General features: G+C 35.8%; 1 protein-coding gene across 1 annotated transcript in view; it reads right to left on the reverse strand.

The window, feature by feature from the left end:
- Positions 1–13,640, reverse strand: part of KCMF1 (potassium channel modulatory factor 1) — a 66,400-nt gene that overhangs the window by 17,177 nt on the left and 35,583 nt on the right. The window contains exons 2-3 of the mRNA XM_069494052.1: positions 8,399–8,566; positions 4,259–4,398 (exon numbers count right to left, since the gene is read on the reverse strand). Of these exons, the coding sequence (XP_069350153.1) occupies positions 4,259–4,398; positions 8,399–8,566 (308 nt within the window). The remainder of the gene's footprint in view (positions 1–4,258; positions 4,399–8,398; positions 8,567–13,640) is intronic.

A 13,640-nucleotide genomic window follows, 5' to 3' on the forward strand; every position in this document is an offset into this window, starting at 1 on the left:
GCAGCTCGTGCATGTAACCCCAATGCTTTGGGAGGCCAAAGTTGGAGGATCGCTTGATGCCAGGAATTTGAGAGCAGCCTGAGCAACATATCAAGACCCTGTCTCTATAAAAAATTTTAAAAATTAGCTGGGCGTGGTGGTACACGTCTGTAGTCCCAGCAATTTGGGAGGCTGAAGCAGGAGGGTCGCTGGAGCCCAGGAGTTTGAAGATGCAGTGAGCTATGATGATGCCACTGCACTCTAGCCCAGGCAACAGAGTGAGACCCTTTTGCCAAAAAAAAAAAAAAAAAAAAAAAGTCTAAAGTTAGATTGTAGAAAATTTTTAAAATTACTCTTCCCTTTCTCCTTGATTTTTTAAAATCAAATTGGTATAACTGTAATGTAATATTACAATCCCATGTCAAAATTAAACTCAATTTGCTATGAACACATCTAGGTTTTGATTAAAAAAGGAGGGACTATATCACTAACATATACTGAGTATACCTAAGAGCTGTTGACTACCCTAACTCCTTTTCTGGAGGGTAAGTAACATAAAGAGTAAATAATTCAGATGAAAAATAGAAAGCAAAAAGTTCCTAGCAGTGAACTAACAAAAGACTGCTGCAATTACAGGCAGAATAATGTGTTATAATTTTTAGAAGTGAGAAGGAAATGTTGGTGAGCCAAAAATACTTTTACTTTTTAAGCATAATGTTCTTCATATAAATTGCAAGACATTTACTAAACAAAAGATTAATCATATATCATTAATTAAAGGTATAGGCACATTTCATTTAAAGGCAAAGCAGAGCCAGACAAAATAAAACCCCAAAGGCATTCCTTCTCATTAGCTGCAGTGTAAGTCAGCCCAAATGTGAGATTTAAGAAAAATTTCAGAGAAGCCACTCTTAATGCTCGTTTTTTTGTTCAAAAATAGATGTAAAAGCAAAGCAAAGCTTTTCCACCATGTTTACACGTACCTTTCACAATCCTGACACTTACTCCATAAGTCTTTCACATTTGCCGTCCTGTTTGATCTCTGTTGCTCACTTCTAACAGGTTGATGGATTTTGATAATTACATATTAATACTATGCTACCTCCCCTCTTAATCCTTTCCACAACCAAAATCTAGTCAGTTGTCCCAACCCACCAAATTTCATAATAATTATGAAGGTTAAAAACTTGTGCTTTATTTAAAAATCATTGTTTGTCATATTTGGTGTTTATATATGTATATAAAGATTCCCAAGACTAAGTATCATACCATAGTAATTTTTTTAAAAAAATTTTAACAAGTAACCACCTTTACCATACTTTGTGTGTCAGATATTGTTTCTCATGGTATCTGGTTTTGAAGCGTCCTCCATACTCTCAAAATTAAAAGCCTCTTGAGTAACCTTACATTAATCTTAAGAAAGCAGACAAATCTTATGTTGGGCCATAGACATCCTAGTTGAAAAAGGAGGCAGAAAAATATAGACAAGGACTACAATTTTTTTTTTAAGAGTTACCCTTAGTAGACTTTCTTACTAGCTATGCCAGGTATCAATAAACATTTCCTAGTGGTAACAGTGATATATCCTCTTGTCCCTAAATATTCCAATGGGATGTTGGTTAGAGGGGTAAGATCCTTAAGTTCTATAGGAAGAGATGCATATAAACTGGAGGTCTAGACAGAGGACACATGCAGGGGGCAAAAGCAAGATAGCAAACTGAGCATCTAGAAAGGAATATGTTAAGAGGAATAGAAAAGGAGATATAGCAAGTTTTTATGTGACTGTAATCCCCCACCAAAACGATGTGGGTCACTCTTGAACTCCATAATTCAAAAATGTTTGATTTATCATGACTGGCAAAACATTATCACCTGGACATTTACATATAACTGTAACACATTAGAACTGATAATGTGCTTCTCTCTCTCTCTCTCTCTCTCTCACAAACACACACACGCATATATAAAGAGAGGCATTCAAAACACTTAACAAGTGGTACGGCATAGGCAGCAATCTTTCAGAATGGACACTGGCCAGCATGCCACAGTGGGGTGTACCTGCTGAATGCCAGCCCTGGCTCTAGGACATGATCCATGTTATTTAAAAAAGAAAAAACCCTGTTATAGCACAGATTCTTGTCTGCTTGCCATTTTTCATTTTGAAATGTCTGGGTGTGTTATGGGTGGGAACAGAGGTAGATGTGGTAATCATGCAAAGACTAAGGGCTATTAAGGAGGCAGAAATCCTTAAAATGTTCCACAAAAACCAGCATGAAAAACTAGAATGCTGACTACCCTGGGCTATGTACTGAAAGCCTGGGAACTTAACGAAGGCATATAACTGAATACAACTTATGGGAGACAGACCATGAAACCATTTGTAGATGGTAGGTATTTAATTTTCAAACGGTGTATCAGGTATAGACAAGTATAAACAAATTTTGGGTATTCACTTTTAGGCAAAAAAATAGAGGAAAGGATGTAGAAAACTGGGTAGCTGCCCCACCCCAGTGGGGTGATGAAAGTATCATACAAGGGCCTATTGGCTAATAATGACTTTAAGAACACCTAATTTGCAATAAGGGACGCCTCCCCCACCCGCCTTGCCTTACTGTGTCTAGGGGGGGGAAAAAAAAAGTACCCTAACATAATAGAAACTCAATCAAAGAAAAATGATTAAAAATTTCCCATAACAACCAGGATAGAGATGCAATCGAGTCAGGATTCTTAATACTGCTACACGAGACTGTACAAAAAGGAAGCAAAATCACTTTACAGAATAAAAAGAACAAACTAAGAATAGTAGTAAAATGTGGTAACAGTGCTCTGAGGTTCCCCTAGGTGAAAGATGAGGGCATTTCTGAGCTGTTAGTAAAATTTGGCTTGAGGACAATAAAAAGTAAATTAACCTATTGTTTGAACTATAAATCTTTTTTTTTTTTTTTTTTTTGAGACAGAGTGTCACTCTGTTGCCTGGGCTAGAGTGCCTTGGTGTCAGCCTAGCTCACAGCAACCTCAGACTCCTGGGCTCAAGCGATCCTACTGTCTCAGCCTCCCAAGTAGCTGGGACTACAGGCATGCGCCACCAAGCCCGGCTAATTTTTTATATATATAATTTTAGCTGTCCAGATCATTTCTTTCTATTTTTTTTAGTAGAGACGCGGTCTCACTCTTGCTCAGGCTGGTCTTGAACTCCTGAGCTCAAACAATCCACCCGCCTCGGCCTCCCAGAGTGCTAGGATTACAGGCATGAGCCACCGCGCCCGGCTGAACTATAAATCTTATAACAACTTTACACATCAAACTAGCAGCGTCAATGGGAACGAAAGTAAATCTGCATTATGCAGAGCTGCAGCAGAGTTAAGTAGAGACTTTAGAACCTAGAGGGATTCTGCCTGAGTTCAAACACCTGTCTCTGCCCCTTACTAACTGTATGTCCTTGAGCATGCTACTTTATTTCTCTGGGTTTCCATTAATTTGTTTTGAGTACATTTAGGGGCTTATTAGTTGATGCAATATGCAATTGCTTGTGCTAAAATTCTCCAAATTCAGTATCTATAGTTCCACACAGAGCCTTCACTTTACCTATTATTTATCAATGTTAGAGAGGTGGGGGAGAAACTCTTTTGGGTGTACTTTATCATTTCTTGAAGCTGGACGCATGCTGACTCGGATGTCAAGTAAAAAATCCAAAAAGCTCTTAGGGTAAAACTTTCTTTGTGTATTATTCTGGGTCCTTCTTGGCTATTAGCCACTAGAAAAGATCAGGGTAGGAAGAACTTCTAGGACTCCCAGAGCCTTGACCTAGGAACAAGAGGTCTGATCTGATAAAATCCAAGTAAGGTTAGCAATATGCTACAATGAGACGTGGCAATGGATTACTGCTTGAGATACACAAGATTTTTAAATTTCCTTGTGAAAGTTCTTTGTAGAATAAAAATTTAAGCAGATAGCAAGAATAATACTATAAAAAGAGTTGTGTTGAAGGTTGGGGTCCTTTTAACAATGCATTTAATATAAGGCTCCTGAATGTGGTCAAGACTCCATGCTGTGCTTTTATTTTAGCAACAGGTTAAAGCTAGTGTGGATAAATAAGGGACATTATTTTGTACAAATGCAGGTTCCTAGGATGTGTAAAATTTGTTATAAAAGATAACTTTAATAATTATGCAAACTGTATCAGTATACTGACCAGGAAGTAGATGACAATGACCTAGCTTTATTAATGTTAGAAATAATGTTTGCAGTATCATTTTAGACACAAAGCTGCTTCACTCACCACTTCTGTTGATGTTTCTGCATGTTCAGAAGTAACATGTTCTTGAAGAGATGTCTCCGTATAGCCCATTTTTCCACAATATGGACAAGTAAAAGACTGTGGCTGCTCTACAGAGAAAGCTTCCCCACCATAGTATAAATCTGAAAAATAAAGTAGAATTGCACTGAGGAATAATCATTAGTTTTTACAAATATATAAAAATGTAATCATATGGTACAATAACGTAAAAAAAAAAAAAAAAAAAAGTGTGCCTGAAACATCCACCAACAACTTCACTCTGTCAAGCAGTGCTTAGGTACTCCTGTTTACATTTGTAACATCTGTATTCCCACAAGGACTCCATGGTACTCCTCCAACATTCCTTCCCCAGATAGCTACCATAGCCTTAAGAGAAAACAAAGCAAAAAACTCCCCCTATCCATTTAATTTTGAAACACTGCTCATTTTACATCTGGTTCTAATTTTATTGTAATTTATTTTTTCCTTATCTGTGTATAGACTGTGGCAAAACTGCTATCAACAGAAATAATCAACAGTCTATTATATACAGGGAGACAAGTACTCAGAGGGAAGGAACAAATAACCATGATCAATGAGCCAACTGCCAGATGCAGCTATTTATCTAAAGAACATACCTTCTTTGAGCAGGAAGGAACCTAGGCATTGGGTTCTTGTAAATGCTAACTTGAATGGGGTACTACCACAACATACTCTGCCCACCTGGGTTACTGAAGAACTGACCAGCTAGAGTCTGTGAGAATAATTTGTTCATCTCATTAGTATATCTCAGGAAATAACTCTATTTTTCTCCATTAGTAACTGCTATGGCATGAATATGGTTTGTCCCCAAAACTCATGTTGCTGCTCGGTCCCCAATGTGGTAGCATTGGCAGGTGGAACCTTTAGGAGATGATTAGGTTAAGAGGGATTAATGCCTTTTTTGCCCTTTTTGCTTTTCTTGGGAGTTAGTTCTCGTTCTCTTGGGACTGGATTAGTTACCAAGAGTGGGTTGTTATAAAGTGAGGCCGCCTTTCACTTATTGTTTGGTGCCTGTTTCCCCTTCTGCTTCTCTGCCATGTCATGACACAGCATGAGGCCCTCATCAGAAGCAGACCAGATGTAGCTGCCTGATCTCAGACCTTCCAGCCTCCAGAATCACGAGCTAAATAAACTCCTTTCCTTTGTAAATTACTCAGTCTCAGGTATTTTGCTATAACAACAGAAAAAAGCCTACGACAGAAACACACACACACCCCCCAAAAAAATGAAATTGCAAGTTTATTCAGTATCCTTTTCCACTTTACTACAAATAAGTATTTGATTCTTTAACATGAAACAAATGACCAATTTAAGAGCACATGATTGCTCTTATGAGAAGAAAAAAATGGAAGAAACTGTTCATGACTGATATGTTCATATTCACTTTTAGGGATATTTAAACTATTTTAAAAGTATTTACCCATTATGTATATACTGACCGTTTATTATGTGCACAAGACTTGCCAGATGGATTTGGGGTAGTTGGGGATTAATACATAAAAAAGAATAGAACTTCCTCACCTGATAAAGGGCACCTATCAAAAACCCATAGCCAACATCATATTTACTGGTGAAAAACTGGATGCTTTCTCCCTAAGATGAGGAAAAAGACAAGGGTGTCCACTCTTGCCACTTTTATTCAGTATTTTACTGAAGGTTCTAACCAGAATAAATAAAAGGTATCCAGATGGAAAGGAAGAAGTAAAATGATCTTTATTTGCAGATGACAGGACCCTATATAAGAAAATCCTAAGGAATCCGCTAATTAGATCCATTATTAGAACTAATAAACAAGTTCAGCAACATTACAGGATACAAGATCTATATAAAAAAAATCAATTGTTTTTCTATACATTTGCAATAAACTATCCAAAAATAAAATTAAAAAAAATTCTGTTTATGATAGCAAAAAGAATAAAATACAAATGCTCCTTGATTTACAATGGGGTTACATCCTGAAAAACCTACTGTAAACTGACAATGCATTTAATACATCTAACCTACCAAACATCATAGCTTAGCCTCGCCTATCTTAAACATACTCAGAACACTTACATTAGCCTACGGGTGGGCAAAATTATCTAACACAAAGCCTGTTTTTATAATAATGTATTAATATCTCATGTAGTTTATTGAATACTGCACTGAAAGTGAAAAACAATGGTTGTATGGGTACTCGAAGTACAATTTCTACTGAATGTATATCACTTATGCACCATTATAAAGTCGAAAAATTGTAAGTCAGGGACTGTCCCCACTTAAGAAGATATATATATATATATAATGAAAGAAGTGCAAAACTTATATTCTGATAACTATAACACTGTGTCAAAAGAGATTAAAAAAAGACCTAAATAAATGGAAACATATCCCATGTTCATAGATCAGCAGATTTAGTATTATTAAAATGGCAATACTCTCTAATCTACAGATTCAATATAATCCCTATCAAAATCCCAGTTGAATTCTTTGCAGATATTGACAAGTTGATTCCAAAATTCATACAGAAACTCAGGCATTAAGAATACCCAAAACAATCTTGAAAAAGAACAAAGTTGGAAGATGCACACTTCTCGATTTCAAAGCTTACTACCAAGCTACAGAAATCAAGGCAGTGTGGTACTGGCATAAAGCTAGAGGACATACAGATCAGTGGAATAGACTGAAAGTCTAGAAATAAACCCTCATTTACAGTCAACTTACTTTCAACAAGAGTACCAAGACAATTCATTGGGTAAAGAATAGTCTTTTCAACAAATGATGCTGGGACAAGTGGATATTCATATGCAAAGAATGAAGATGACCTTCTACCTTGCTCCATACACAAAAATTAATTCTAAATCGATCAAAATCTAAATATAAAAGCTAAAGTTAGAAAACTCTTAGAAGAATACACAGGTTTAAAATCTTCATAACCTTGTATTAGGCAGTTTTCTAGATATGACACCAAAAGCATGAGAAATGAAAAAAATAGACAAACTGGACACTATGAAAATTAAAACTTTTCGGCTTCAAAGCACACCATCAGGAAAGTGAAAAGGAAACCCAAAGAATCAGAGAAAAATTTTGCAAATCATTTATCTGATAAGGAACTTGTGTAGAGAACACATAGAGAACTATTACAGGCCGGGCGCGGTGGCTCACGCCTGTAATCCTAGCACTCTGGGAGGCCGAGGCGGGTGGATCGCTCAAGGTCAGGAGTTCGAGACCAGCCTGAGCAAGAGTGAGACCCCGTCTCTACTAAAAATAGAAAGAAATTATATGGACAACTAAATATATACATATAGAAAAAAATTAGCCGGGCATAGTGGCGCATGCCTGTAGTCCCAGCTACTTGGGAGGCTGAGGCAGGAGGATCGCTTGAGCCCAGGAGTTTGAGGTTGCTGTGAGCTAGGCTGACGCCACGGCACTCACTCTAGCCTGGGCAACAAAGTGAGACTCTGTCTCAAAAAAAAAAAAAAAAAAAAAAAAAAGAACTATTACAATTCAATAATAATGACACATCCAATTAAAAAATGGGCAAACGGTTTGAACAGATATTTCTTCAAACGAGATATACAAATGGCCAATGCATAGAAAAGATGCTCTATCTCATCAGCCATCAGAAAAATGCAAATCAAAACTAACTGCTGGAGATACCACTTTATATCCACTAGGATGGCTGTAATCAAAAAGACAGATATTAAAGTGTTAGCTAGGTAAGGAATTATAGCATGCAACATTTATAGCTTTTCTTATGACAATGTCTTCTAATCAGCTGTAGAAACAATCTGCTTTCTGATCACCAGAACAAGAACTAGTACTTTGTGTGCTGTTAACAAGAACAGTCAGCTTGACTTTATTCCTTCTCTACTGAAGTGCTCTTCTATTTCATACCTTGTCAGTTGTGTATATTTGTGAATGGCTTTCATAAACCAAGTAAACTATGATTAAGAAACAGAATTACTTAGAATATAAAAGTAAGCTTCATTTTATTTTTAACAAATTTGGGGCCTCATGTATGCTATTGAGGATAGTTTTGGAACATTTTACCTTTACTTCTTCACACACATACAAAATTCTAAATGATGTAAGTCATTAAAATTTGAATTAAATACTTACCAAAATCTACCCTTGTTAATATGCACTGCATTGGGTGGTCAGTTGTATGCCTTGTTGTTGTTGCACCACTTTCATAACAAGATGCACAAAGATCGTAATCGTAGCAAATTAAACACTTATATCTGCGACCTCGAAAATTTCCTTTTAAACATGCATCACAGCTGACACCTATTAAAAAAAGAAATAATTTTAACTAGCAGCTGTAAAAGGCCACTCTCCATTTCATTTTTATAAATGTTTCTTATGCTCATTTAACCCTACATATCCTTTCCAAAATGACTAGAAATGACATAGTAAAAAGATGTGGGAATTTCCAGCAGCGTGGTAGACTCATTACTCTGATTTATACTCCTAATAAAAATAACTTAAAATGTTTGTTAAAATGTAAAAACCCCCTTTAAAAATGTCTCGATAAGCCAGCAAGAGGGTAAAAACCAAGGGAAAGAGGAACTGGTGACTAGAAGCACTGAAGGGGGGGCTTTTCACTTTTCACCCTGAAGGCATTTGCCAAAGCAGGTAAAACTCTGCGCTTAGTTTTCCACAGCATTGCACAGGAAACAAAGACCAAGGCCTGCTGAAGGTGGAGTATCTAAGAGGAGATTCCTCATAAAGCTGAGACCCTAATATACTCTCAATGTACGGTGAGCTAGAAATTCTCCCTAGAGGATTACAAAAATTGCACTAGTGAAGCTTCCCACATCCCCTGGGCACAAAATGACAACAAAAAACCCTGAAAAGTCATAACCACAAACCAGCCCTCTTGTAGGTTTATAACCCAAACTCTAACAAATGGTTCCAAAAACCTCAGGCCAAGAACTGAGTTTAAAGTGGTCTTAAGTTAGCATTGCCACCAAGCATCTGGCAGAAATAAACTTTGGAGGAATGAGTTCATAGTTTAAATCATAAAATACACACAAAAAACAAAGCACCACCAGGAATAAGCAGCAGAATCAGACAGAGTTCATGTCTGAATTAGATATCTAATAACAATTCTTAATATGTTAAGAGAAATTAAAAAGGAGCTTGAAGAGGCAATCAGCAGATCTGAAAATGAACCGAACAACTTCTAGATATAGATATAAAAAACAAGTTAAAATTTAAAACTCAATGGGCAGGTTTTCATAGCAGGAAATTTTACTCACATGTGATATGTTTGTTTATGTAGAAAACCTAAATACAGCTAAATAATTAGAATTAAGTATCAAGCAAGGTTGCTATATACAGAGACCAGCTTAATAAAATGATTATATATCTTTACTCTCAAACAGATAGAAAAATGTATAATTAAAAATGTCATTTATGATGCTACCTAGATTAGCCAATTAGAGAAAGAGAGCAGAATACTGGTTACCAGTTTTGGGGGGAAAGGAGAATGGGGAGTTATGGTTTTGTGGGTACACAGTTTCGGTTTGGGATGATGAAAAAATTCTGGAGATGGACAGTGGTGATTCGTTGCACAATAATCTGAATGTACTTACTTCAGGTGAATTGTACACTCAAAAGGGGTTCAAAATGCCAAATTTTATGTTATATGTATTTTACCACAATAAGAAAATAAGCCATATAGCATTTTTAAAAAGTGGCTATGAATAAGTCTAGCCAAATATAGGCAGCCTGCTATGAAGCAAATTAGTAAAAATGAATTCAAAGACATTAAGGGACTTTTAAAAAATATAAATACTAGGTTCATGGACTGGAAGGTTCATAATAAAATGACAATTCTCCCCAAACTGATCTGTGGATTTAATAGTAATACAATTCTAACCAAAATCACACCAGAATTTTTTTGTGGACCATAAGCTGATTCCAATTTTGATACAAGTTACAAAGGGCCAAGAACAGTTAAGAAACTTCTGAATTAAAACACGATGGACTTGTTTAGCATATCATCAAGAGCTACAGTAATAAATAATAAATAGCACAATAACAAATAAGAAAGCTATAGTAAATTAAGATGGAATGGTACTGGCATAGCGACAAACTGACCTATGGAACAGAATAGAAAGCAAGCCCAGAAGCAGACACACACACATTGAAATCTGTTCTACGACAGCAAGGTCACTACAGAAAGAAGGGGGCAGACAATGAATGGTGCTGAATAGGTGATTATCCCTATGTGGGGAAAACAGAACTGGATCTCTTCCCCATCTCTCTCTCTCTCTCACACACACATATACACAATCAATTCCAGATGGTTTAAAGACAAATCCAAAAGAAAAATGAAAAAAAAAATCTCCAGAAGACAATATAGGAGAAAATTTTTATGAGTTCAGAATAGGAAACAATTTCTTAATCAATATCTCACTCACTCATATACACTCACGCACACACACCCCAAACATAAAATAAGAGATAAAGTCAACCACATTAAAAGACTTTTTCGTCACCTTTTAACAGCCTAGAGTGATTGAAAAGATAACGCCCAGAAACAGGCGTTATGAGCAATACACAGGACAGACAAGTTTGGTATTCAGAATTCATTAAGAACTAAGTAAACAAATCCCAGCTCTGCTTTGTATTTACTTATTTATTTTTTGTTTGGAGGAAGGGACTTTAAAAAACAATATTAAGTGTATATACGAGAATATTTGTAAAATAATTCCAAGGGAAAAGAATGGTACTATAGATCCCCTTGGCCAGCTCTAAAAAGGTTATCTTTCAAGATCCCTAATGGCTCCATATTATTGTTTTTTTTTCCCCCCCATACTATTCTCTTAATCTCCCCTCACCCACCAGAGGGAGACTCTGATCACAATTTTGTCATTCCTTGTTTTCCTTTTATAGTTTTAGTACATGTTAGATTTCCTAAACTAGACATTATTTTTTAACCTTATACTGTATGTTTTCTTTGAGACTTCCTTTCACTCATCTGAAACTGTTAGATGTTCTTGCCTGTGGCTTTGATTCATTCTTTTTTCAGTTCATCCTATAGATATGAACTGTTGATGAGCCTTTGGGTTGTTAATAGCCTTTTTTTTTTTTTTTTTTAATTCTCCTGGTGCACATGGAGAAGATTCCTGGGGAATATATTTAAGAATGAAATTGTAATACCATAAGAAGTACATGTGTTTAACTTGATTAGAATGTGAACAAATTTTTCAAAGTGGTTGTACCGGAGTCTGCTTCCACCAGCAGGGTATCAGTATAACAGAATCCTTCCTAAGTTTATCTGTCAGGATTTATATCATTTTATAACACAGATGAACAAAACTTGCTCAGTGAGTGTCAACTACAGGAATGTACAGTTCCCATTAGAGAAAACAAGTTAACCCTTTGCTGCAGTTCCTTGGTTAACAACAGTGGTTCTACCTGGTACCAGGAGGCTCAGGGAAATCTGGAATAGAACAAATACATGACATATATAAAATTACCAATTCCTTGACAGGAAGAATGGAGTTGTTTCTGATGAGATAGCAATAAATTATATTTAAGATATTAAGAATCAAAGTTCCTATAGAAAAGTATTATGACAGAAACAAGAGTTCAAATATTATCAAATAAAATATTGCCTTGAGAGGCAAAGCTGAAGAATCATTGGTTGTCTAGACAGCACTAAGATCTATTATATTAGAAAATGTTAGGTTTCATTTACTCTCTCTCTATATATATATATATAGTACGGATATATATATATCTCCATCCTACAAAAGCTGAGTTAACCAAATAATAAAATATGCAACTCATCTAGCTTAGTCATACCATGTCATAAAGAAGCTCAGAAAATCACTAGTTTGTAAAATGGTAACTAGCACAAGCCACATCACAAAGTTATGGTGGGATATTTATAATCCCCCATCTGATCATATTTACCCAGCAAGATAAATGAAAATGCTAACAGATAGAGTTTAACCCCAATTTTGACACTGACACCATTAAATCAAAATAAAAAGAATGGTGTATATCTGACAACCCCTATCTGAAAAAGTAATATCTGAGCATATTCATATCCTCTGCATTTACCTCGTATATGGCAGTTCTGTAAAATAAATAAATAAAAGTTATGAACTAAAATCAGAGAGAAAGAATGCCCTCTAGTGGGAACAGATTTTTTAAAGGCTACTGAAATAATATGTAAAATCTTTTCTATTTTTAAAAAATGAAACAAAGAGGTTTTTATACTTACTTGCTTACAGTTTTTTAAAGGGGAAAATCTGAGGTTGATGTAGCTTTTACTTTTGATTTGAATTAATTTTTAGATAGGGAATAGGGAGTTAGTGGGAAGGAAAGGTCAATAAAGGACAAGTTACCTGTCAAGAAACACAGTGAAAAACAATACAACAGAAGTTGACCCCACCTGGAATCTGAAGGTCTGGGATGGGATTATACAGCAGTTGACAACCAATTTTAACTTCTAGATACCATGTAATTTGGGGGTTGGGGGAGAGTCCTCTTTTCTACTTCTGTGAAATGGCTTTGTATTATCTTTTCAAAAATTGTGACCTTTTTAAAAAAAGGCTGTGTTATTATATATAGTATACACTAATTTTAATATTGAAAACTGCACAGAGAACCGTACTACTAAATGTAACTTTACGATGATAAAGACAATCTCCAAGAAGAGGCTCTTTGCATTCAAGCAGTTGAAAAATTGTATAACCCTTTCAAGAGGATCTCAGATGAACACAAAAGTAAAGAAATAAACTATTAGTAACTCAGTGAAAAGCACAAGTAGTTAGAATTATTATGCTTTAAAAAGATGGTCAAAGGGTACTTCCAGAAGTGAAATTCCTAGAGGAAGGGAATCTAAGACAAATTTTATAATGTTTCCTAAATTGGGAAGGAACCTAGATCAGAAGTGGAAAGTTTTTCCCTCTTCTATTTAAGAATCATAGGGGAAATATAAATAACTATCCCTTGCAAAAGTAAAAAGTAACTTTAGGGGTTTGTTTCTTAAAAACAAAAAACTATTATTAGGATTAGGAACAGGACTAAAACATCTGTTAAGTACACGTATTTAACTCTATATATGTGTATCTTTAAAAATCTATGCTACGTGTTTAAGGGATAGACTCAAGAGGAGCAACAGGGTACCGAGTCCCATACAAACACACCTTTCGAGAAAAGGCCTATAGCTAAAGATATTCCAGCAGCAGAGAAAGAGAAATGAAAAAGAGGGTATAAGTTGGGGGACAGCAAGATCCAGAAGAAAGAGAACTGGGTGACTGAGAAGAAGATTAGTGTAGAGGAAAACACAGAAAGCTCAGTAAGTAGGCTTTGCAATATGTGTGCTCTTCACACTTAG

The sequence above is a fragment of the Eulemur rufifrons genome, chromosome 19 (genome assembly GCF_041146395.1).
Source record: "Eulemur rufifrons isolate Redbay chromosome 19, OSU_ERuf_1, whole genome shotgun sequence".
Classification (NCBI taxonomy): domain Eukaryota; kingdom Metazoa; phylum Chordata; class Mammalia; order Primates; family Lemuridae; genus Eulemur; species Eulemur rufifrons.